General features: G+C 44.3%; 1 protein-coding gene across 5 annotated transcripts in view; it reads left to right on the forward strand.

Moving 5' to 3' along the window:
- Positions 1 to 27153, forward strand: part of RABGAP1L (RAB GTPase activating protein 1 like) — a 592969-nt gene that overhangs the window by 394966 nt on the left and 170850 nt on the right. For all 5 annotated transcript variants that reach the window (XM_040984290.1, XM_040984291.1, XM_040984292.1 and 2 more), the window contains one exon: positions 26896 to 26937. In XM_040984290.1, the coding sequence (XP_040840224.1) occupies positions 26896 to 26937 (42 nt within the window). The remainder of the gene's footprint in view (positions 1 to 26895; positions 26938 to 27153) is intronic.

A 27153-nucleotide genomic window follows, 5' to 3' on the forward strand; every position in this document is an offset into this window, starting at 1 on the left:
GTCTGCTCATTCATTCATTTGGTTATCCTTACTGAAACGTTTTAAAGATTTATTAATTTTTATTGAAAAGGCACATTTTAAAGAGAGAAGGAACAGAGAGAGATCTTCCATCTAATTCACTCCCCAAACGGCTGCAACAGCTGGAGCTGAGCCAGTCCGAAGCCAGGGGCCAGGATGTTTCTTCAGGTCTCCCACATGGGTGCAGGGTTCCAAAGCTTTGGACTGTCCTCCACTGCTTTCTCAGGCCACAAGCAGGGTGCTGGATGGGAAGTTGAGCAGCCGGGATGTGAACTTGCGCCCAGAAGGGATGCCCACTCTGCAGACCTAACTGGCGATGCCCTATGTTCTTTTGTCCTTGCCTGCCGTGTGGGAAACCCAGATGGAGTTCCTGGCTCCTGGCTCTGGCTTGGCCCAGCCCACGCTTTTGTGGATATTCAGAGAGTGAGCCGGGGGATGGAATATCTTCCTCTGTGTTTGTTTCTCTCTTGGCCTTTCAAATAAATAGATAAACAGACAGACAAAATCTTAAATTAAATAAGGGGCATACAAATTGGAATGAAGAAGTCAGAATAGCTATACTTGCAGGTGCCATGACATACATGGAAAAACTGAAATGTATGAAATGTGTTAGAAAAAATAGAATTTAGACAAGTTGCAGGATAAAAAATCAACATACTGAAACAACAGCATTTTAATAAACTAGTACCAAATTTGCCAAAAAAAAAATCAAGATGTGATTTCACTCACAATAGCTACAAGAAATAAAGTAGGAATAAATTTAAGCAAGAAGTGAAAGATCCATCCAGAGAGAATTATGAAACACCGGTGAGAACAGATGATAGAGGACACAAAGCATATAACATGCTCAAGGATTGGAATAATTAATCTTGTTAAAATGCTCATGCCACTCAAAACAATTCATGGGATTTTATTGGAAAGTCAGATATACAGAGAGGAGGAGAGACAAAGAGGAAGATCTTCCACCCGTTGATTCACTCCCCATGTGGCCGCCACAGCCCGAGCTGATTGGAAGCCAGGAGACCTGAGCCACTTCTGGGTGTCCCCCACAGGTGCAGTGCCTCAGGGCTTTGGGCGGTCCTTGACTTCTTTCCCAGACCACAAGGAGGGAGCTGGGAGCTGCATGGGAAGTGGGGCACCAGGATATGAACTGGCATCTGTATGGGTTCCCAGCGCATGCAAGGCGAGGACTTTAGCTGCTAGACTACTGCGCCAGGCCCACAATTTATAGATTTAATGAACTCTGTCAAAATGTTAATGATATTCCTTATAGAAATAGAAAAATAAAATACTACAATTTATCTGACGCTTTAAGATCCAGAATTGGCAGAGCAATACTGTGTGAATATAAAATAAAATATAAATAAAAATATAAGATAAAATGAAATTTTGCTGCCCATGGGACCGTAGTTGTGTTGGTGTACATTTTTATCTTCGCGTGCCTCCGAGGCGGGCATCTGGCACAGCAGTTGGTGCTGTTTAATGATCGCATCCACACAGGAGTGCCTTCTGCATGCAGGATTCTGTTGATTCCTACGCCGAGAGGCAGCGTGGTGTCTGGGATTCTGACACCACGTGGAAGCCCTAGATTGATTTCCAAGCTCCTGCCTTCAGCCTGGCAGAGCCCTGGTTGTTGGGGCTTTAGGGAGTGAGCCAATGGATGGAGGAGCTCTCTGTCTGCCTTTCAAATAAATATAAAGAAATAAATAAAACTTCAAAGATTTATTCACTTACTTAAAAGGCATAGTTTATAGAGAGACGAAGACAGAGAGAAACATCTCCCATCTGCTGGTCCATTCCCAAAGTGCAGTCAGAGCTGGGCCCATCTGAAGCAAAGAATCAGGAGCTTCCTCTGGCCCTGCCGCATGAGCGTCCTGTGTTGCATTCCACACGCATCAGCAGCGATCTGGACCGGAAGTAGAGTAGCCAGGGCTCTCTAAGAGTGTCTGGCACCCTCATTGGAGGATGGCGAGCTAGGTGAGGTTTTATAAAAACGCTGGCCACCTACATTTCAAAACATCTTTATTCAGAGAAATAATCTTGTATTTTAAAGTTAGTCTTGAAGAGTCAAAGTAGTTGTATCCGTGCGAGGCAGTTCAAGCCCTGGCTGCTTAGTTTCTGGTCTGCTCCCTACTGCTGTGCCTGGAAGGATGGTGGACAGCCTGAGCGCTGGGTTCTGCACCCTGTCAGAGACCTGCAGGGACTCCAGCTCCTGGAACAGCCCTGGCCTTGCCGCCATCTGGGGAATGAACCAGAGATGATGAGTCTCTTGCTCCTTTTGTCACTCTTTCAAATAAACAACCTTTTAAAAATATATATACTATTTCATTTGTTTAGAAGTCCCAGGAGCCCTGAACTGCTCTGGGTCTCCCACATGACAGGCCAGCGCCCAAATACTTGGGCCACCACTGGTTGCTTTACCAAGCACATTAGCAAGGAGCTGGCTCAGAGGCAGAGCAGGCAGGCCTCAAACTATTGACATTCTGCTATTGGCAGGCGGTGGCTTATCATATCATCTGTCATATGCATTGAATCGAAGTTAACTGTCAACTTGTAAGACTGAAGAGTAGAGTTGACATTGTGGATTGTTTGTTGATGTTATAAATGCGTCCTCCAGCACTTGTGCCTTTTATATTTTACATTCAGCGCATATTTTGGTGTATGTTGCATAACACAAAATCATCTAATAGTACCACACTTTTCTGGAACGGTTGAAGAGGGAACATATTATACAGTTTGTGTAAAAGCTTAAACTCGATTTTCTTTGCAGCCGTTTCTCTGATGCTGTGATTCTTTATTGAGGAGGAAAAAAAAAATCACAGAACGCATTAATATGTTGCATTATGTCAGTAGTATAGTTAGATTCTTAAATGTCATATTATTAAAGGTTTATGTTGGAATCCAAAACAAATCATGAGTAATTTTATGATATTGTAAGGAGTAAAAAAAACAAGGTAACTATCTAATTGGAGACACAGTAGGAAACAAATTAATATTTGCAGTGGTTAACAGAATGCCAAAAAAGAAACAAAAAATCAAGCAACATATGCTTCCAAATAGTTTTGAAATGAGGCTTTTTTTTGTCTCCAGAAAAATAGCTAATACTTTATGTATCTATGAGACCAGAGATACCTACTAAAATGAATTTCTCCTTCATTTATTTAGGAAATAGTATACCTAGTCCTGACAGTCAGTGGACCTACCAATAAAGGGCAGACAGTTAATCAGTAAATTAAGCAATATACGTTGTTATGCACTATAATAAATGGTTACTGGAAACCGTCTGTGATGAACTAATGCCATTAAGATCAAAGTTACCTGTCAACTTGTCAGAAGTGTGTTTGAGGCTAGCGCACTGGCATAGTGGTTTAAGCATCTCATATGCACTCTGGCTGAAGCCCCTCAGACCACACTTCAGATCTTGCTCCCTGCTGATGGCCTGAGAAAAACAACAGAGGATAGCTCAAGTTTTGGGGTCCCTGTGCCCACATGGGAAACCCAAAAGAAGCACCTGGCTTGTGACTTAGTGCTGCCACAGCTCCAGTCACTGCAGCCATTTGGGGAATGACCAAACCAGCAAGTGGAAGATCTCTCTCTCTCTTTCTCTCTCTCCCTCCCTCTCTCTCTGTCTCCTTCCCTCCTCCCCTCCCTCTCTTCCTCCCCTGTCTCTCCCCTCCTCTCTCTGTTCCCTGGTCTTTCAAAAAACTATCATGAATCTTTTTTTAAAAAAAAGACAAAAGAAGTATTCTTGCTGCTTCCTCTAGAGAAAATACCTAATCTAGATTAGTGGGGAACACTCTGCCCTGCTTAATCATCAGGTCAGCAAGACATGCTGGGCAGGGGGTTCTCTAAGAACTTCCTGCTGTCTAACCACCAGTCCGTGCTTGTTCAGTGCGCTTCTCCCTCTTCCTCTCCTCACTGCTCTCCGCAGCCTCTCAGAAGCACCATTATACTCTCACCTTCTTCTTAAAGAAAATATTTATTTCTAAGGCAAAATCAGAGGCGGGGGGGCGGGGGGAAATAGAGACAGAGCCAGAGGGAGACCTTTCATCTGAGTTCACTCCCCAAATGGCTGCATCTAGTGAGGCCAGGCTACGCTGAACTCCGGAGTGTGGAATGCCATCCGGGGCTCTCCCGTGGATGGCAAGGGCATGCATTCGGACCACCTTCTGCTTCTTTCCCAGGTGCTTTAGCAGGGAGCTGGGTTAGAACTGGAGCTGCCAAGACTTGATCTGGCATCTATATAGGATGCCAATGTTGGAGGCAGCATGTTAGCCCACTGTGCCACATATCAACCCCTGTTCACAAATAGATAAGATCATGTGATGCTCGTCTTTCCATCCTTAGCTTATGCCCCTCAGCTTAGTGACATCAACGTACTATCTAGGATTTCGAAAATGACAATGTTGCTTCTTTATGTGGCTGAAGAGTCTTCTGTTGTGTTGTACGTTGCGTATCTTCTTTATCCATCCAGCAGTAGTTCAGTTAGGTTGCTTCCGTGGGAATGCTGACACCTCTTCCATCAAGAGATTTCATTTGCCTTGAATGTCCCCCAAGTACTGGTGTTGCTGGATTGTATAGTAGCTCTATTTTTGGTTCTTGGCAGACTCTATACTGTTGAACGCAAAGGCTATATTAATTTATATGCTTACTAGCAGGATGAAAGGGTTTCCTTTTCCTTTGCTTTTAGGCATTTATTTTAACAGCAAAGAACAATGAGAAGAGCACAGATGAGGCTGAGCTTGCTGCTAGAGTTATGGTGGTGGTGTGGAGGAGGGTCCAGGCCACAGCAGAGCCAGGCTGGCTGCCTGAACATGGCAAGTGCCATGTTGGTCAGCTTGTGGGCTTTTTCTGAAACTGCCAATTGCCTCACCCTGTAGTTTTGTCAAGATCCATTCAAAATTCTCCAGTCTTGGTAACGTTTTTGCTTTTGAATTGCAGAAGACCAAGTTGTGTGACAGGTTTGGAGATGTCAAATAGAGGAGATCCAGGCTTCCTGGTAGATTCTGGTCCAGTCGCTGTTGTAGTTAATGCAATAGATGCCTGCCTTCTCCACCACTGTTAACTGAGAATGGTTGACTTTCCCATGGAGTTAGTCATCCTGTGACCCTGTAGATGTACCAGGAAGTCAGCGCAATTGGCAGGAAATGAGCACTTATGCCTGGTCAGTTTGCTCCTGGTGTACTGTCAGGACATGTGTGCTGGAGCAATTTAGGTCAACAGAAGACATCTGTTGCCAAAAAGTACAGAGCAGACTGGCTCAGGAAATTCTTCCCCATCGTAAAAGCTGGGTGGACTCAACACCCAGCACTTCAGGAGTCCTGGGATCCAAGGACACACAGAGGTCAGGGCTCAGTGGCTGCCACCCTGGTCCTGCACCCACATCCTCGTGAGCACTTGTTGTCGTTTTTATAATAGCCGATCTAATGAAAGCAAAGTGATTCCTCATTGTGTTTGATTTGCCTCCCACGATGACTAGTGATGGCCAGAAATCAGTTTCGAGGCTATAGTGATTATTTTATTTTGTAAGCCTTAATATATGTCAAATTTGTGTGTTTGCTTAATAAACTAACACTTGTAGTTTTTATTCATCCAGGAATCTTTGCTGGATCCCATATTTGCTGGTTCCCATATTGGGATTTTGAGGCTAATACCCTCCATGAGTTCTACCTACAAACTGATTTTCAGCAGATTTTTATAATTTATGATACTTCATTCCTCTCTTATTTCTTCACATAACTTTTGGTCAGCATCTTCATTTGTACTGTATTATCACAATGATCTCTTAAATGGTCCGTTTTAATAAATCTAGTTAGACAATTTGAGTCATTTTCTAGATGATAAATTTTTGGCAGCTTAATTTTTGATGCCTTTTGTCATCCCTGCACTGATGCCTGGTGCCATCTGCTGTTTGTGAGCGGTAGCACATGCTCGGGGGCAGCATACCGAATCTTCAAGAAAAGGAAGAGAGCAGAAGTGAGACCTTTGGAAACTCTATAGCTATAGGTCATATACTCAGTTTTTTAATGTCAAATTTCAAGATATTTTATTCATTAAATGCTTCCTTAATTTTGTCCCTTGCTTATCCAGTTTTCTTGTAAGCATAGTCCAGAGTAAACAGTAAATCACTGGGTTTGTGTGTGTGTGTGCACATGACTCAGTGTGTGTGTGCATGTGTGTTTGTGTGTGTATGCACATGATTCAATGTGTGTGTGTGTGCACTTGGTTGTGTGTGTGTGTGTGTGTGTGCGCGCGCGCACATGACTGAGTGTGTGTGTGATAGGCTGCAGGAAGCCCAGTGTGTGTACTTGCATATGTGTGTTTGTATGTGTATGCATGATTCTGTGTGTGTGTGTGTGCGTGCACATGACTCAGCAGACACTCATTTCTAAGCTGCTGCGTGTAGGCGGGGCAGCCTTGTGTGAGTGATTCCACTGCCTAGCACATGTGTGCTTCCTCTTAAAGAGCACTGTACTTTAAACTCCGAGTGTTGTTTTGAGTGCTGAATGAGGTAACCTTTATCACAGACCTAGCATAAACCTCACTCTCACTAAAATGTTGTTTTAAGTTGAATTGGACTTCCCTTTTACCTTGTTTCAAAGGCCCTTTCATGAGGAATCAAATCTTATTGCTATAATTTTGTGAATTCTTGCACTAGAAGCAACTTTAGCAAGTGGGTCTGAGATTTTAATATGCCTGCATGTTGACTGGAGCTTCTGCACAACTGCCACTCGAGATTCTGCTAACAGTTGCTGTCATCGCAGATCGTAGCTGCGTCTACCTGGAGAGAAAGGAGCCGGGAGGCTGTCTCCAGCACACACTCCGGATTGCTTTTCGTTCTTCTTTTTCAGCGCTAAGTCCTGTTACATGGCAGTAACATGTTATGGTCTGTTACAGTGCTTATCAGCAATAACAGCGTTATTAAAATAAATTACACATAATAGAATTATATTCAAGCCTCAACTATTTGTTGTCAAAGCACTGTAACTTCCACCATCACTAAGTTCCAAAGATGTCACTGGAAAAATGAATGCAAACTTCAGCTATTACATGTAATACTTTATCTAGCTCATTTTTTTATAGAATCTCTAGTTTTTTTAAGTATAAAAGAATGAAAAGCTGGGTAAAGCACAGAGAGTAAAAGCAGTGTTGGGGCACCCGTAGCCTGTGCTGGACTGTGACCTAGGACATAAGCAAGCCTCAGCAAACACAGACACCGAAGTCACAGCATCAGCCTTTCCTGACCACAATCAGATGAAGCTGTAAGGCAGCAATGTAAGAAACTCTTAAAAACGTGCAAATAAACAGTGTGTCATGGAAGAAACCAAAAGGAAAATAAAATTCTGGAGATGAATGAATGTGGCAACGCAACATATCAAAAGTTAGAGTGTACGGCAAAAGCGGTGTTGAGAGGATTGCTCATAGAAATTAACGCCTTTATCAAGAAATCAGAAACACATCAAATAAATGATCTATCAATGTATCTCAAGGACCTAAAACAACAACCAAACCAAAGAAATAATTAAAAATAGAGGAAATACACATAATTGAAATGAAAGATCATAATATTAATGAGTTGAAGAACTGAGTTTTTTAAGGAAAAAAAAGATGCATCATTAGCCCAATTAACCAAATATTTATTCGTTTATTTACTTATTTGTTTATAAAGAAGACGAAAGACCCAAATCAATAAAATCGGAGATTAAAATGAAGATATAGCAAAAGACACTGCAGATATACAAAGAATCATGGGGTATTGCTACAAACAGCTATATTCCATGGATTGGAACATCTAGAAGAAATGTGTAGCTTTCTGGACAAATACAAGCTAATGCTTGTAGTATCACTTTAATCCCCAAACCAGAAAAACACTAAAAGAGAATCGTAGACCCATATCCTGTTGAACATGGATGCACAAATCTTCATTAAAACACTACAATTCAGGTTCAGCACAATGGCTAAGTGGCTAAATCTTTAACTTACAAGCACTGGGCTCCCATATGAGCGCCGGTTCAAATCCCAGCAGCTCCACTTCCCATCCAGCTCCCTGCTTGTGGCCTAGGAGAGCAGTCGAGGATGGCCCAAAGCCTTGGGACCCTGTACCAATGGGGGAGACCTGGTAGAAACACCTGGCTCCTGGCTTCAGATTGGCTCGGCTCCAGCCATTGCAACCACAGTGAACCAGTTGATGGAAGGTATTTCTCTATCTCTCTCTCTCTCTGTAAATCTGCCTTCCAGTGAAAATGAATAATTTTTTTAAAAATCCGGAAGATTATTCACCCAAAGAAAGAGGGATTTATCCCCTAGTATGCAGGGTGGTCCAACATGTGAATATCAGTAAATTTGATATCTCACATTGATAAGATGAAGAACAAAACCATACAATTATCTCAACGGGTGCAGAGAAAGCATTTGATAACATATCACATCCTTTCATGATAAAAAAAAAATCCTTAAGCAAATTGAGTATAGAAAGTACATTCTGAAACACAAATCAATTTAATATATAGCAAACCCACAGCCAGAATCATATTGAGAAAAAGTTGGAAACGTTTCAGCCGAGATCCAGAACCGACAAGGGAGCCTACGTTAGTCACTGCTGCTCAGTGTAGTCCTGGGAGTCCTCACCAAAGCCGTTAATCAGAACGAGAAATCGATGGGATAAAAACTGTAAAGGACAAAGTCAAGCTGTCCCTGTTTGCAGATGATATTCTTTATACGCAGTGATATTCTTTATAGGGAAATCAGAAGACTCGACTGAGAGATTATTGGAAATCTTAAGATATTTGTTAAAGTCACAGTATATAAAAGCAACACACAAAAATCAGCTTTTGTGCACATAGGCAATTCCATGGCTGAGAAAGAATGTTAAGATTAACCGCATTCAAAATAGTTGCAAAAAAATGTAAATGCATTGGAATAAACTTCACCAAAGATGAGAGGGATTTCTGTAATGAGCGTTACAAAACATTAAACAAAGAAATAAAAGACGCCAAATCGTCAAAAAATCTTGCCTGTTCATGTATTGCTAGAAGGTGTTCATATGACCCGAAGCAATTTGCAGATTCAGTGAGACTCCAATCAGTGAGATTCTAGTCAAAATACCCATGGCATTCTTCTCAGATTAAAAAAAAAAAAAAAAAAAAAAGGTAAAATTTATGTGGAAACACAAGAGGCCCACAATAACTAAAGCCAGCTTCACTCCCCAAGTGGCTGCAATGATCATAGCTGTTCCAGTCCGAAGCCAGGAACCTCCTCTGTGTCTCCCATATGGGTGCAGGGGCCCAAGGCCCGGGGCTATCCTCTCCTGCTCCCCCAGGAGCTGGATTAGAAGTGGAGCAGCAGGGAAACAAACTGGCATCCGTATGTAACCCCAGCGCTTAGAGGTGGAGGATTAGCCAGTTGAACCATCATACCAAGCCCAACTAAAGCTATCTTTAAAAAAAGGCTTATTTATTTTTCTTGGAAAGTCAGATTTACAGAGAGGAGAGGCAAAGATCTCCTGTCTGCTGGTTCACTCCCCAATGGGCCACAACAGCCGGAGCTGAGTCAATCCTAAGCCAGGAACTAGGACCTTCTTTTGGGTCTCCTATGCGGCTGCAGAATCCCAAGGCTTTGGGCCATCCTCTATTGCTTTCCTAGGCCACAAGCAGGGAACTGGATGGGAAGTGGACCAGCCAGGACACAGACATCCATCCATATGGGATCCCAGCATATGCAAGGCAAGGACTTGAGCCACTAGGTTACCATGCAGGGCCATAACTGAAGCTTTCTTGAGTAATAAAAACTAGAGATATTGTAATACCAGGCTTCAAGATTTGTTACAGGGCAGTTCAAAACAGCTGCTACTGGCACAGAAATAGACATGCAGATCAATGAGATAGAATAGAAATCCCAGAAATTAAGCCACATATTTATAACCAACTGATTTTTTACAAGTAAACTAAAATCAATCCAGGAAGAAAGGACAGTCTACTACAAATGGTCCTGAGTGAGTTGAATCTACATGTATGCAGAAGTATGAAGCAAGATCCCTACCTTATATCTTATGCAAAAATCAATTCGAAATGGATCAAGGATCTAAATCTATGATCTGATGCAATCAGATTACTAGAGGAAAATGTTGGGAACTCTGGAAACAAGCCTGGCAAAGACTTCTTGGAAAAGACCCCAGGAACACAGGCCATTAAAGCAAAAACACACAGATGGCATCATGTCAAGTTAATAAACTCTGCATTACAAAGGAAGCTGTCAACAAAGAGGCAACCAACAGAAAGGCAGAAAATATTTGCAAATTATGCAACTGATAAAGGATTGATACCCTGGGTCTGTAAAGAGCTGAAGAAAATAACAACAGCAACAACAAAATCCAATTAAGAAACATGCACTTTTGAAAGGGTGAATTACAAATATCCAGCACACACATGAAAACACCCTTGGGAAATGCAGAAAAACCACACTGAGGTTAATCTCACCCTGGTTAAAATGGCCATCCAGAAATAAACAATAAATGCTGGTAAAAATGTGGGGAGAGAAAGTACCCCAATCCACTATGATGGAGCTGTAAACTAGTGCAACCATTGTGGAAGACAGTGTGAAGATTCCTCAGTTACCTGATAGTAAATCTACCATGTGAATCCAACCATCGCACTCCTGGGAATTTATCCAAACAAAATGAAAGCAAACAAGAAAGATATTTGTACTTCTGTGTTTCTTGCAGCTGACTTCACAGTAGCTGAGATATAGAACCAACTCAGGTGCCCATCAACACATGACTGGATAAAGAGAATTGCTATCTTATTCACACAAGTATGGAATACTAAGCCGTAGGAAGAGTGAAATTCTGTCATTTGCAACAAAATGGATGCAGCTATAAATAGTTATGCTTAGTGAAATAAGCCCCCAAAGACAGCTCTCATGTGTTTCCCTGCTCTGCAGCAATGCATAGAGTACAGAAAGGTGACTTGTAGGAATGAGGCTGACAGTGGAGATTATTGCACTCTTGAGGAACGGTGGAGGTGTCTTCTGCTGCTACTTGTTGAATTTTTTTTTACTTAATGGAGTGTTAAGCTTGTGGTTGTGGAGTGAACTGAACATATGCCATTTTAAAAACTTTAAATAAATAAGGAAGACAGAATGTGGGTGGGAAATGAGGGCAGGAGAGAGAGTAGGATGGGAAATGTCGCTATGGTCTTAAGTCTTTCTTGTGAAATGCATGAAATCGGTTCACCTTATGTAAATAAAATCATTTTAAAATATCACTAAAGGATTGGCTGATGTCAAGCTTGGAGCAAGGATAGCATTAGGGTTCTAAGTAGTAAGCAATTATTTGTTATTAGTTTATACTATTTGTGCCTGTTCTACAAAGATCCATCTAGCTTTAATTTTGTTTGAAAATTGACAAGGACCTGGAAGGTAATTCACAGGTGAACACCAAAGAACTTAGCATTAGTACCTGCGAGGGCAGATTCAAGGTATTAGGAATATTTAAAGTCAGAAAGGAGACAATCAAAAGCATCTTCAGTGACAAGAAAAATTGTGAGCAGATGTTCTGTGTCTCCTTTGAGGACAGAACTAAAGGAAGCAGCTGTCGACGAAGGCAGAGGCAGCAGTGGGATGTGAGGCAGGGCCGCAGCAGGACGCCAATGAACAGGGAGCAGGAGGGATGTCGGCCTTCCTGGTTTCCTGCTTATTACCATATGTGTTTCCTGCGGTTGATTTGACAGCAAAGGCTCTGAGTGGACGCGCCTCCCGAGATCCTCTCCTGCTTGGAGATCTTGCAGGTTCTGTGTACTAAAGGCTGTTAGACACCCAGCAGTCCCGAGCTTCCTACAGCACCAGAGACATGCTTAACCCCCAGCAACAATTAAGTAATTTTAAAAACCCGAGTTACTCAGTGTCTGTGAGAAAAAGTAAAACGGACAGCTCTGCTCTATGTCTGTGTAAAACTGTGTTATTCCTTGGACCTGCTTTTCCTAAGATACTAGTAGCTACTTCCATATTTTCTGGTAACCAAGCTTTCCCTTTTTTATTTATCGTTATTTTTAATACAAAGTTTATTTTTGATGGTGTCTACATAGTTGATTGTGATGGGAAGGGTCAAGGATTAGGGGAAAGTGAGTGAGACCATTCTTTACACTTTTTTTCCTCCTGTGTCTGGGGGAAATGGGGTGGAGGGGAGGTGAAGCCGCACCCAGACTCCCAACCACATCAGTATTCGGGGATGGGGAACAGCCACCTGCTGTCATCCCAGGGTCTGCAATGTGGAGCATGCTCTGAGGGTTCTGCTTGAGTGGTTCCGATAGTCCTGAAATACTGTAAATCTTGCTGATCCGAGGATGAGGAAATCTTTCCAAGATCCGTTGACTGACCTAGTCCACCTTAAAGTCTCCATTCACCCAGATATTTGCTGTCAGTGCTTGGCTGGGGTAGTTAATCAATTTGTTCTGTCCTCCTTCCTCTGCTATGGTACCAGATGTCCTCTGGAGACCCCATGGACTTCCATATCCTCCATGTGTATCTGGGCATGCCATCCACTGCTCCATCTAAGTCATTAAGGAAACCCAGTTCTGACACATGCACTACAAGGTCAGACCATAGATCCTATGGTTCTGCCCATGATTGGAGTTCTGAGTCCAGTGGTTTAGTTGAGAGGATCCCCAAAGAAACCTTTTCTGAAGTGGTCCCAGGCCTGACTCATGTGTTTGTCAGCACAGGGTCCGGCTTAGTCCCACATCAGCCTATGCACACACTGGTAGTTGCAGTTGCTGGTTCTGTCTCCAGCCCCATCTTTTGCATAAACCAGTGGTGCTACGGCCCAGCCCGATCCTGACCACCACACACTTGACCCTTTATGATCATCAGCGAAGCAACCTCCAATAACCATCACTGGGCCTGACCCCAACCCTGGTTCCTGCACTTGCCAGTATGTGCAGCAGACTGATCCAGTCTGCCCCACATCCCGTTCAGCTCTCACACATGTCAGTGGGTCTTGAGGCTAATAAGTTCAACCCAATCAGCACCACTATCCAGCCCATACATATGCCAGCATACTACTGTGCAGTAGAAGTTGTAGTCCATCAGAGAGGTACCCACAATTTCCCTGCTAGACCCACTCCCAGTGCCGGATCTTGGGTTCTCCAGGTGGTTCTGCAGTCTAGTCTGACAAGCTTTATCGCCCATCCCAGCACTTGCCAGCTGATGCTGTGACAAAGCCCAACCAGCCTGCAGTTACTCTGGCTCATGCATGCACCAGTGTTTACAGTCGGTTAGCACAGCATAGCCTAGCTCTTCCCCAAACCTGTTCATATGCAGGCCAACAGGTGTTGTAGTCCTGCCCGGCCTGGTCTGCTCCCAGTCCCAGTTCTCATGCTCATCCATGGGAGCAGTGGCCCAACAGGGGAGCTCCTGCAGCGCTCCCCCCCCAACAAACTCATACCCCACCCCACCCCAGGTCTCAAGTACGCTAAGGGGTGTTGCAGCACAACCTAGTATGGCCCACCTCACCTCGGCATTTGCTGGCAGGTGCTACAGCCCAGTCTAGTCCAGCCAGCTCCCAGTGCCAGCCCTGATGTTTTGCAACCTGACCTGACCCATCCTGTACTCTGTCCTGGTTCCCGGATCTGCCAGTAGGTGTTATGAACTGGCCAAGCCCTGCCTGCCCCCAGACCTGAGCCACATGTGTGCTGGTGAGTGCCATAACCTGCCCTGGTCTGGGCTGCTCCCTGTTGTGGTTCTTGCGTTCTCCTGCAGGGACTGCATCCTGACAAAGGAGTTCCTCGAGCTCCTGTATCAGGTCTCCTCCCCCACCACGAGTAGCGGATCTCATGCACATTGGTGGGTACTTGGTTCAGACTAACTTAGTCCACCGCCTGTCCTGGGAGTAACAGCAGCCTTGTCATTCTGGTTCTTATTGTTGGGTGGTATAGCCACACCTAGGTAAAGCTTTCAGCAGGCTCTGAGACCAAACTTCGCCCATTCTACACCTACCCTTGCTCTCATGAACACCCATGGGTGCTGGAGTTAAGCTCCAATCTGGCACACACCAGACCCAGTCTAGATTTGTGCCAAGGGACACTGTGGTCAAGTCCAGCCCAGATCACCTCCCCTTACCAGCTCTCATACTCACCAGTGGGCAGCACCCAGCCAGTGTGTCCCCTTAGCTCCCCAGCCAGGCCTGTTCACAGCCACAGATCTTGTGTGCCAGTGGTTGCTCTGACCCAGCTCTGTCTTGGCCTTTGCCATCAGATGCTGTAACATGGATTGACCTGGCCTGCACCCAGCCCCAGCTCTTGCTGGTGGGTGTTGCAGCTCATCCCTGCACAGGCCGCTCCCATCCCTGGCTCATGCAAACTGATAACAGCCTAGCCCAACACAATCCGCACTCCAGCCTGGCTCCTGCATATGCTGGTGGCCTAAGGTTGACCTAGCCCTGCCTGGCCTGAGCAACACCCAGGCCTGGATCACAAGCTGTTCAGCAGAATCCCAATCTTTTGGTGGGATGGTTTGCGGCCCAGAACTCTGCCCACTGACCAGGATCTCAAGCTCCTGGGCTGTGTGCTGGCCCAGGACCCTACCGCTCTATACACCCAAAAGCCACGCTCAGTGAAAGTTCCCCAAGCCTGGCCCACCAGCACAGTGGGCCAGCATGCTAACCTGGGTCTCTCCCCACCCCTCCTCCCACCCCACTGAGGACCAAGGACGAGGGACAATCCCCAGGCCTGCTCAGCCCACCTGAACCTGAGCCCCAGGTCACTGCTGCCCCTGCCAGCTCCTCCCCCATTTGCAAGCCTACACCCTCAGGCCCCCTGGGTCTGCCTCCCTCCCATGCAGGGGAGAGTGACCAAAGCTTTTCCTTTGAATACCAATTATTGATATGATTCAAATGAGAAAGAATATTTTTTTCAAGAAATTTAGCAAGAAATGTACAGATGATCTTCTATCAAAGTTTGTAGCACATTCATCTTTTGATAGAAGATGACCTGTATTCTTATTGCTGTTGCATCCTTTAGTTAAAGAACTCTGTTTTACCATAGCTCTTACTCCTTATTTATTTTTATTTAGTAGATATCAAACCAGTTAGCTGAACTAATTCCTCCATGTTCTGTTCAACGAGGACATCTGCTCATTGTGCTAGGTAGAGCTGGGATTTTTAGCATAATTTCTTGATGTGCAAACAGTTTCTTTGAAAAGGACTTGCAGTGTGAATAATTTGCTTATCTGCTTCTTTAGCTGAGTATCTCTCATTCGGTCAGCTAATAAAGGCACAGACGCTCTCTTCCATTCACAGCTTAACCTAATTCTGAATAAACTGAATTATAGCCTAAAACAATCAAATGACTAAATATACGCATGGTACCAGAAGGCATGGTTAAGATTTCCATGACAAATAATTGCAAGAGAAAATGGTTTACAACGTCAAGTGCAGAACTTAATTAGGAACACATTAGATGCTCTTTTCTTTTTACGTTCTAAAAAAGTAATTAGTAAGGTGCGCTGGTCCAAGGCAGTGGATTTTATATGTTCCTGATATTTGAATGAATACGTAGAAATAGGAAAAGTAAGGTTTTAAATTCTTGTGATCCCTGTGCTTTTTACTTGAGTATGAACATCATAAGCTTTAGAAACAGGATCTTTGCTAACTTACAGTATTAATATTCAAGGGAAAACAGTTACAGGCAAGAAAATATTGTTGCATTTAAGAATCTCATTCTATCGTGCTTCACTTCATAAACATCCTTAATTCAATCAAATCTTCACATTAAAGTAAAAATTTGGTACTCGATCCAAAAGCGTTTGTACTGTTAGCTCTTCAGTAAGAAGAGTGGTCCCTGAGCAGCTGGGAGTTACACACAGAGGGACACGGTTGTAATCAGTTGAGCAATTTTTTTTTAATTTTCCATAGACTTTTTTTTTTTTTTAGATTTATTTTTATTATCTTTTCATTGGAAAGGCGGATATACAGAGAGGAGAGATACAGAGGAAGATCTTCCGTCCGATGATTCACTCCCCAAGCGAGCGCAACGGGCCGATACTATGCCGATCCGAAGCCAGGAGCCTCTTCCGGGTCTCCCACACGGGTGCAGGGTCCCAAAGCCTTGGGCCGTCCTCGACTGCTTTCCCAGGCCACAGGCAGGGAGCTGGAAGGGAAGCGGGGCTGCCGGGATTAGAACCAGCGCCCATATGGGATCCCGGGCGTGCAAGGCGAGGACCTTTAACCACTTGCGCCACCGCGCCTGGCCCTTCCATAGACTTTTGAGTGGAAGTTACATTGACAGCTTGTTTTCCTGAATTTCATAAAATTAATCTGACCTGAAATTTTGTGACTTATGCTATTCTTTTTTTACTATTAGTCTGTCAAAATTTATAAAGCTCAGGTCTTTTAAACCAAATTATTTTTACTAAGCATAACTTATTTCATCATTTCTTCTGTAGATTTTCAAGTTGCCAATTATGCTAAATTCCTATTAAAATAAAACCCCACTTTGTACAGACACACACACGTAAGAGATCTTCGCAACATTCACAGTAAATGATGTGTGCTCAGAAAAAACTCCCCTTATATGTCAAAGTTGTTACATCAAAATTTTTATTTTACTTTTTTCATGTATCTTTTAAAAAGCTTTATTTATTTATTTTTATTGGAAAGGCAGATCTACAGGGAGAAGGAGACAGAGTAAAGGATCTTCTGTCCGCTGGTTCACTCCCCAAGTGGCCGCAGTGGCCAGAGCTCAGCTAATCTGAAGCCAGGAGCTCTTCCAGGTCTCCCACGCAGGTGCAGGGTCCCAAGGCTTTGGATAGTCCTCAACTGCTTTCCCAGGTGCAAGCAGGGAGCAGGGAGGGAAGTGGAGCCACTGGAATATGAACCAGTGCCCTCTTGGGATCCCAGTTCATGCAAGGCAAGGATTTAGCCACCAGGCTATTGCACCAGACCCTCAAACATCTTTTGAAGTATGCTTGCATGCATGAAGACACAGATCATGGATAACATTTGTGAATTTCACAGAATTAACCTGCTTTCAGCAGTTTCCCAAGTGATCACTCAGCTTTTTTCTTGCTGCTGGCAAATGGTCTTTTGGGTATATAAAGACAAACCTATATTGTACCAACTTTCATGTTTTATTATTTTTTATCTGATAGCATAATATATATTCACTTTAAAATTAAATATTTAAAAAGCATCAGTTGGTTAATTAGAAAGGCAAAGCAATAAAGAGAGAAGAGAAGGGAAAGGGGAAGAGAGATTTTCCATCTGCTAGTTTACTCCCTAAATGGGCACGAGACCTAGGACTGGGCTAGGCTGAAGCCAGGAGACAGGTGCTGCCATCAGGCCCGTGGCACGGGTGCCAGGGTCACAGCGCTTGGGCCATCGCTGCCTTCCCAGGCTGTACGCAGGAAGCTGGGGCGGGGCTACCTGGGACTTAGACCATTGCCTTGAGACAGGGCGCCAGCACTGTGAAACAATGCAGCTTAACTCACCATGCTACAAGGCTGACCCCTCATTTCCTAAAAATCAGTTAATTTTATTTGAAAAATGGATAAGTGAGAGATAGATCTTCCATATACTGGCTCACTCCTCAGAAGTGCCCACAAGAGCTGGAAATGAAAGAGCCCTAGTCCGGAAGCCTAGACCCCTCTGTGGGTGGCAGGGGACCCAACCCCTGGAGCCTTCCAGCTGCCTTCCAGAGAACGCGTTAGCGGGATGCTGACTCGGCGAGCAGAACCAGGATTCCTGACTCAGGCCGTCGGGAATGGAATGGGGATATCCCCAGCAGTATCTTAGTCGCCACACTAAATGTTCGTTTTTAGATGCATTGAATGTAGTATCTTGATAGTTAAAATATCTTAGTAGTGTTGTGTAAATGAGAGCAGATGTGCTGCTCACGACCTTTTCCTTGTGGATGTGAGTGTACTTGGAAGGTGTTTTCACCAGGGAAGTGAGTATATTACATTCTGATGATGTCACACGATCGTCAGTAACAGATTACAGAGAGATTACTTAGCATCTTCAGTTTCCCTACTGCAATTTCTAAGGGAAAAACTCAGCTAAGGACAGATATTTCTTATCTATAAACCCATGTTAATCGTTTCTGCTGTTACTAACATCGTTACTTTCGCCTGGATTCTGTATCTCTCTAACAATGACTGAATCTGTAATTTGGGATTTTTAGTGACATTTTGATGTTTGGCTGTAAGAATTTTGCAAAAGTGACTTTAGAAATTATTTTATTTTATTTTACTTAATGGTATAGTTCCATAGGCTCTGGGATTCCCCCTCCCCGTCTCCAGGAAACATTTTAAATAGTAATGAGTAACTGTGAGGAGACATAAAGATTTTTTTAAGGATTTATTTATTTTGATTGGAATGTTATTGTGCCAGTAATTCCCACACTTAGCTGCAGTTTAGAATCATTAGCCAGCTCAGGATCATCCAGACCAGTTAAATCAGACCTCAGGATGCCAGGAAGGTTTCCTGGGTGATGCCCATGCACCATTGAGTTGGACTCTTCTGGTGCTGTACCGTCCTCAGGCTGGATTCACACTAGAAGCTCCTTGGAAGTTCTGAACAATGAGTGGCCCCACTCCACGCGTGAGAACGTTTTATCCATTTGATTGGAGGTGGTTCTCCTGCATGAGTGTGTGTTAAAAAATAAAAAACCCTGGTAGTTTTCAGAAATGGCCATCATTGCAGACCACCAGTCTAATGGGAAGGATACTAACTTAGAATCAGGAAATGTGGCGTTTCGGTTCTACTCCTCTGAACTCAGGCCAGTTCCCTAGCACACTTTAGTAATCTATAAAATAGAAGTGTTAACAATGGCTTCTACAGCTGGCGGACATTGTTACGGGTAAAGGAAACAATATGCCCAGAAGTTCTTTGCAATTAAGTGCTAAATAGATGGCAGCATTACTGTTTGGCCACATGGCAGCTACCCTAGGAATGGTGTAGGTTTATTTGGCACTCTTTGGCACACTTTGTAGCATAAAGATACTAGATGTGTGAGCACAAAGAAACCTCGACCCCTTGGCTGTCGCCTGGCTGTTATCATCCTGGCTGTTAAAGGATGCATTCTGGTTTTTGTGGGTGAGCCTTCACCCACGGAAGGATGAGTATCTCGGCTGTGGTCACTCCTGGGCCGGTGCAGACAGAGCGTCGCGCTGGCCTCAACCCCGGGTCCAAGCACTTACATGCCACTCCTTCAGGCTTTTAAAAACTCCCAACTGTAGATCATCTACAAGCTCATGAGCAATTTGTTTTTGCTTGATTCTGTTTGGAGAGTACTTAAAAACAATACCTCTTGTTTTTCTCTGAAAAGTATGAGTTGGCTGGTTTTCCTATGCAAATCGACATGAGGCACTATCCCCTAGTTATCAGAGGAAAGGAGAAGTGGATCTTTCCTGATTGGATTGGGAAAAGATGAAAGATAACCTACCTAATAAACTAGTTTAATCTTCCTGTCCAGGAGCCCAGCGTTCAGATTAAAAAAGAGTTCAATGTAAGAGGCCAGCTCAGCTCTAGCTGTGCACGGATGAGCCTGTAGGTGCAAGATCTCTGCCCGTCTCTGCTTTTCCATGTAACTCTACCTTTCAAATAAAAACAAAATGTACTTTAAAAATAAATACATAATTGAAGATGTATTGCCAAATACCCTGGAAAGGAGGCTCAGCATTTGAAAGAGAAAGTATGAAAGACCCTCCTCCTTAAAGGGCCTATTCTTGGTCCCACCCACTTACTAAGCTTACATTCTCCTGCGATGTTGAGCCCCTCCACACTGTTCCCAGGAGTGCCTGACTGCTGGCGCTTTAGACAGCACAAAGACTGTGCCCTCATGAACAGAGTCAGGTCGGTGAGAAACTGCAGCCCTAGGATGAAAGCTGAATGACCAGTCCCCCATAATCCATGACCATTCAGCTTTGTAGATAGATATTTGCCGAAATGTGCAAAACGGGCAAAGATAAATTAGCTGCTACCAGGAAAATGTACTCATGTTAATTTCTTGTTTTTGACCTTTTTCTAGAACACTTCTTACGTATGAAAATGTTTATTATTAAAGAATCTAATGAACCTAAAAAATATTGAATAAACTTGAGGGAAAGGAGTGTGAGAATCACCCAATTTTATCTATATTATAACATAATGGTGGCAAATTAGTGTTGAAATAGGAAGGACTAAGCCATGAAGGGTTTAAAACAGCATGACTACATGTTCTATGCAAGGTACTTAACCGTGAAGGTTTGTTGAATCCCGGTTTCTTTTGAAGCTGCTGCTTTTCAGTGCTACAATCCTGACCCCTAGTGGCCACTCAGAAACAAAAATTAGAAACCCAGGCTTTACATCATTTTCGTGGTTTCTTCATTGAATTCCACTCTGTAGCCATCCTGAAAGATACAGCTTTTAACAAGCTTAAAATATGATAAACAGAATAAAGCCAAAGGCTTTTGGACTAAAACGTTACAATATTTTTGCTTTAGAATCTGCATCTAAGAGCAGCTAGAGTGTGTGCGTTTGAATTTATCCAGTAATTACCACTTTCACCTCCTTCTCTGAAAAGTACATTGATTTACAGATGAGAAAAGTAAAAAGCGTGTCAAAGAGAAGGCAGAGCAGCTCTGCTCCTGTTACCTGGCGTGACTGTGCCCAGTACACTGCACCAAAACCACCCCGGGTTCAGGCAGTGGCTGGGTTTTTGGTTCGACACCTAGGTGTTATATAATCTCCTGATAGGGAGACTTTCATCAGAGGTAAACACCAGACAAATCAAGCCGAGGGATTTCTGTACAATGTCTGGCCAGCTGTCTGCAGCCATACCGACGTCCTGGATGGTGAAGACCAACAGCTGTGGGGAAGGAAGCTGCCCACGGAGAGACCTCAGCTTAGTGGACGAGCCAGTCCTGCATCCTGGGCAGAGGGTCTCCGGCAAGGCCCTGGGCACAGGGTCAACACTAGTCTCTCGATCTGGACCATCGTGCTGTGATCATACGAGATCTTAGCAATTGGTAAAACTGAGCGAGGGACATACAGCAATTCTGGCACTGCTTTTCTAAGTTCTTTCTTAGCCTAATTTTTTTTTTCTCAAAAGAAAAAAAGAAAAATTGACTTTAACAAAATTTTTTAAAGGTTTCTTTATTTGCAAGTCAGAGTTATAGGACAGGGCAGGGGGAGAAAGGGGGAGATCTGGTGCTTCACAGCCAAATGGCTGCATAGCTAGAGCTGGGCCAGTCTGAAGCCGGGAACTTCTTCCTGGTTTCCCGCGTGGACACAGCGGCCCACATTCCTGACACTTTCCTAGGCACATTAGCAGGGAGCTGGATCAGAAGTAGAGCAGCAAGGACTTTTGCTAGCAGCTGTATGGGATGCCAGTGCTACAGGCGGTGGTTGGACGTGCTAACCTACAGCCTTTTTGTTTGTTTGCAGTCTCACAAGTCAAGAGTTTGGAAAGGGTATAACTGTGCTTAGTCTACTTTTGATTCACTTCCAGATGGAAGTGTTGGTCTTTGTTCTTAGGTCACTGAGTCTGGTCTTCCAGGCCCACTCGGTGCCTGGCTTCTCAGAACCTCTGGATCTAAGTGTGGTCTTTCTTGTGTGTTGGTGGGCCATGGAAACCGGGAGTCTCTCAGTGACTGCACTCAGAAACTGTCAGAGTCTTCCACCAGATGCACAGAGGACATAGACTCCACCTGGCAGTGCAGCAAGTGTTTAAAGAGTGTTTCCGTCTTCAACAGAATAAATACTTAACTTGGAACTAGTGAAGAAAGCGTGATCTTGGTTTTACTATTTACTATTTACTAATGCCGTGGCATCTCTGAGCCTAAGCTTCCTCGTCTTTAAAATGGTAGCAGCCACACCGGTGCCACGAAGTTGCCAAAAAGCCTAAGTGGACTGTATATGGAAATGCTGAGCCTAGTGGGCAGGGGCTCCGGGAGCCTGGGGTCGTCGCCGGCACTGATGGCATCATCTCACACGCTCAGTTGGCATGCTCTCATGCGACCCTCACCTCCGTGGGCCTGCGCCCCTGACTGTGGCCGCTTGAGGCTTCCTGGCTCCCCCGCCGTGCTGTCAGGCCAGCTGTACGCGCCTGTGATCCCCGCGCACACGCTGCTGACACACGCTCGGCGCGTTCTCACACCGCCTTCTCAGCGTTTGTTCTCGGGGCTGTCGGCATAGGTTTGACCGTTTCTCACACAGTCTGCCAGCGCCCCCTGAGCCCACAATGTTGGGCATCTTTGTTCCCGTGACTGCTGCACCGGCAGCCTTCATGTCACACGAGGTGGCGGGTGCTCGATTGTTGACGGTCTGCACCTTGGAGCAGGTATCCAAGCGGGGGCAGTTCCCTGTGGGTGTTTTTCACAGCAGAGATGCTGCCAGATGGAGACTGATTCGAAACAGTAGCATCTGAATCAGCGGAGGAAGCCCGTCTTCACTGGCACCGCTGACCTCGGTCTGCTGGCAGCAGGAGGAGGCGGTGGCCCTTGGCTGCACTGCAAGCTGCACTTTTATTGCCTGTGCCCTGCCAGCAGCCAGCTCCTGTGCCTAGGTGTTTTCTCAGGAAGATAAATCACAGTTTGGTTTTGTTATTTTTCTGTTTTCTGCCCTCAGGAGATGCTTTCACGGAAGTGAAAGGAACCCTGTAATTCTTTAGCAGTACAAGCAGATATTAAATTATTACCAAAATTAAAAATTCAGTAATTCACAGAGCCTTCTTCTTTAACTTACTGGTTTAAAATATGACATTTTTATCTTAAAATCCTGTATCTTCATGGACTGTGTAACCTTAGGAAATTTACTTTGATTTCTTGAAATCTCAACTTCCTTCTGTATCTAATGGAATATAGGATTTGGGGACCATGCATTAATGACATGTTTTAATGTGATTAATTTGTGTTTTGGCACATAGAAAGTATTCAGAGAGTGCTGGCTCGTTTATTGTTCTGACTTGGAGTTAGGTCTTACACTGTAAGTGGCCATAACAATATATTTACTTCATTATTATTTTTTCTGTTGTTTTATTTTTTTATTTTTATTGACTTTTTGCCTTTTTTACTTTTTATTTTATGGTACAATGCACAGGCTCTGGATTTCTTCATTATTCTGAACAGCTTCCCACATTTTAAGTCCTTTAAGACCTACCGACTACAAGTTGCTAGAGATTACACATTTCTGGCAAAGCAGAGCTACTGTGAATACGTATGGCTTTTCCTTTAAAAATGCACTTTAAAATAGATCTGAATGGGGCAGCAGTTGGCTCATGGAGGAATAGATGGGAAAACAAGTTCTGATGTCAGTTTAGTCAATTGTGGCTAAGAGTGAAGGGCGGTTTTCTTAAAATGCATGTCCTTGTTGGCTACAGGGAGGTGGGGACCGAACTGCGACTGGCCTTCTGTGTGACGCCTGCATGGCACTGAGCAAAGGGTAGCCTGCGGAAGAATCCTGTAAATTAATGACATGCCTCATTGCATTTTTTAAAGATTTATTTATTTTTATTGGAAAGTCAGATATACAGAAAAGAGGAGAGACAGAGAAGAAGATCTTCCATTTGTTGATTCACTCACTCCCCACACGGCTGCGAGGGCCGGAGCCGCGCCAGTCTGAAGCCAGGAGCCAGGAGACTTTTGTCTGCTTGTCTCTGTTTTACTGCCTTTCAAAATAATATCTATCAAACTCAAGTTGGTTGCTTATTGTTCTCTGAAAAGACCAGGGTACATTTTGTAGTACCTGGTTTTTATATCAAGCAAGAACTTAACATGAAAACAAAATTTTCCCGATTTCCTTTAACCACAGGGTCTGAAATATCTCCTTCCCGTAGTTATTCTATCTTTGTTTTAAGCTTGAGAAGTGCTTACCTTTCTTGTTTTTTATGGGTACTATCTAAAATACCATACCAAAAGATACAATAATACCTCATTGCTTAGAATTCATTTCAAATTTTCACCTATTTGTTTTTCTAGTAACTGGAAATTATGTCTTTAAAATCTCAAGCATCAAAAAATTACTTGCTTTTTATTTAAGACATACACTGATGTCTTCTTTAGCACAATCTTTGGGGCCGGGACTGTAGCAGAGTGTATTCAGCCACCGTCTGCGGTGCTGGCATGCCATATAGAAGCTGATGCTGGTCCTGGCTGCTCCACATCCAATGCAGCTCCGTACTCGTGTGGCTGGGAGAGCAGTGAAACATGACACGGGGCCTTGGGGTCCTGCAACCACGTGGGGACTTGGAACAAGCTCTGGGCTTTGACCTGGCCTATCCCTGGCCACTGCAGCCACTGGGGGTGAAGCGCTGGTGGAAGATCCCTCTCACCCTGTCTCTCTCACACTGCCTTTTCCTCTCTTTGTAATTCTGACTTTCAGTGAAAGAATTCTCTTTTAAAGAATTGTTTGCAGAGAGAAAGAGAACGGCCTTTCATCTGCTAGATCACTCCCTGAATGGCCACAACAGACAGAGCTAAGCCCATCAGGAGCCAGGACCACCTTTCACTGCTTTCCCAGACCAGCAGCAGGGAGCTGGAACGGAGGGGGATCAGTCAGGAAATGAAGCAGCGTGCGCATGGGATGCTGGCACTTGAAAGGGGAGGATTAGCCAATTGAGCCCTTCCTTGGGCCAGACCTCCTCTTTAAGTGATATAAGCATTCATTAATGAAACTGAGTTATCACTATCCATAATGACACTGTTATTATCATTCTCAACTTTTGAAAAGTTATTGGCTCCCCCTAGTGGCATTTTGTAGTTTTTAGAAAGTACATGTCTTCTGGGCCGAGCCCTGTGGCTCCCTGTGTTAGGCCATTTCCTGCAGTGCTGGCGTCTTCCGGTGAGTACTGCCAGTGCTCCTGGGAAAGCAGCAGAAGATGACCCAGTGTTTCGGCCCTGCCGTGAAGGAGATCCAGATGGAGCCATGGGCTCCTGGTTTGGGCCTAGCCCAGTCCTGACCATTGTGGCCTTTTGGGAGTGAAGCAGTGGTGGAAATCTCTCTCTCTCTCTGTGTCTCTCTCTGTTTCTGTCTGTATCTCTCTCTCTCTCCCTTTCTTCCCTCCCTCCCTCTGTGTCTGTCTCTCCCTCATCCTTATGGCTGTCAAATAAATAAGTAAACCTTAATATATGTCATATTTTATAGTTGAATGTGAAAGGTTACATTAGCAAATTGTAACGGGAATGTACTCTATTTGTCATTTCCGATTCTGGAAACTGAAAACTCTTCTATTGGAAGTTCTTTGTGAGGCTGGCATTGTGGCATAGAGAGCGTAGCTGTGGCCCACACTGCCGCTTCCCAAACGGGCACTGGTTTGTGTCCTGGCTGTTCCACTTCCAATTGAGTTCCCCAGTAATGGCCTGAGAAAAGCTATGGAAAATGGCCCAAGTATTTGAGCTCCTGCCACTCAGTGGGAAAGCCAGATGAAGCTCTGGCTTCTGGCTTCAGCCTGCCCCAGCCCTGACTGTTATGGCCATCTGAAAGTGAGCCAGTGATGGAAGATTCTTCTCTCAATCTGTCCCTCTCTCTTTCTGTAACTCTTTTAAATAAATAAATAAATGTTTGGTTTTTTTAGATAAAAAGCTCTTTGCTAACATATTTAATGTAGTTCCATATTCAACAAAGCAATTAAGTTATGATTGTGACCAAGATGGAGAAGATCCACAAGTAATGTTGCCTAGACAGGCAGGAGGCACAGGAGGTGGCAGCTTAGACTGAGGGTCGTCAGCTCAACCACAGGGTCAGCCCAGCCTGAGGGTCAGCTCATACTGAGGGTCAGCCCAGCCTGAGGGTCAGCTCATACTGAGGGTCAGCCCAGCCTGAGGGTCGGCTCAACCACAGGGTCAGCCCAGCCTGAGGGTCAGCTCATACTGAGGGTCTGCCCAGCCTGAGGGTCGGCTCAACCACAGGGTCAGCACAGCCTGAAGGTCAGCTCATACTGAGAGCTTTTAGCATAGCAACAAAGCAGCAGTTTTCCTGCGAACTTATTTCTGTTTCTCTTTCCTTAAACATGTAACATTCTCTGTGTCTTGAGTTTAATAGCTCCAAAGCTCTTCAGAAGTATTGAGCTGAAAAACTGGTCCTAATTGAGCGCCAATATTTCCATTTATATTAAAGAAATATCACCCTGCTGTTGAGGAATAAAGGAAAAGGAAGTCCAGCAGAGAGCTGCTAATTTCCACTTCCAGTTGTACAAATAATGCTTGCAAAAAGCACTGAAACGAGCAGGGCCAAGCCCACGCGGCATCCAAACCCCATGGTGGAGTCTGTCTCAGGCCTCGGGCGGTGTCGCCTCCTGTCTGCCTCTGGCAGGTCAGCAGCATCACCCAGATATCTAGAATGTGGTTAATCAGCCATCTTTAAAACATATATTTATTTGTTTATGACACAGACAAAGAGCGTGAACTCCCATCCTCTGCCTCACTCCCCAAATGTCACACAGGGGGGCCAGGACCTAAATCCAGAGCCCGAGCTCTCCCAGCACATCCCGAAGGATGCCCAGGCAGGCGCAGGGAGTCAGCCAAGCCAGCTGTCCAAGCCAGTCCCTGGGAGGAAGGACACAGGCCAGTCAGCAGTGGTCAGCCTCTGCCCTCTGCTTAGTGAGCAGGCCTATGCGCCATCACCTTGCTGAACAGACCTGGGCCGTGTCAGTAACCTGGAAACGGATTTTGAAAAGGTGTTTTTTTTAATTGAGATGACTAACTTCATGTGAAATATTAATAAATAGCACCTGAAATTCTAAAATTTATGAAAAGCCTCTCAAAAAGGAAAATATCTTTATTTTTAAGCACTCATGGTTTAATTATTATTGTATAAGAAGATGAAATTAATTCAGAAATGATCTTAGAGATGTATAGAGACCTTGGGAAATTTTTAATAAAAGTGATTTGTATATTCTTTCTGTTTTTCAGGGATTGAACATCATCTTCCACGTGGCCTTGGCTCTGCTGAAGGTGAGTCTCGCGGCTCTGCTCCTGCGGCTGCGGCGACTCGCCCACAGGCTTCAGACATGCGCAGTGCATGGACACAAGGCAGTGTCTCGGGGAAGCCCTGGGTTCTTTCCTTTCTTCCCCGCCTTTTTGCTTATTTGGAGCTGCTTTTCTTAAAATTCATTTAAACTTGCTCTCCTAGTACTTTCTCCGGTAACGTAACAGGTAGGAAATGGATAA

The sequence above is a fragment of the Ochotona curzoniae genome, unplaced genomic scaffold (genome assembly GCF_017591425.1).
Source record: "Ochotona curzoniae isolate NIBS_2020 unplaced genomic scaffold, NIBS_Ocur_1.0 contig_4105, whole genome shotgun sequence".
Classification (NCBI taxonomy): domain Eukaryota; kingdom Metazoa; phylum Chordata; class Mammalia; order Lagomorpha; family Ochotonidae; genus Ochotona; species Ochotona curzoniae.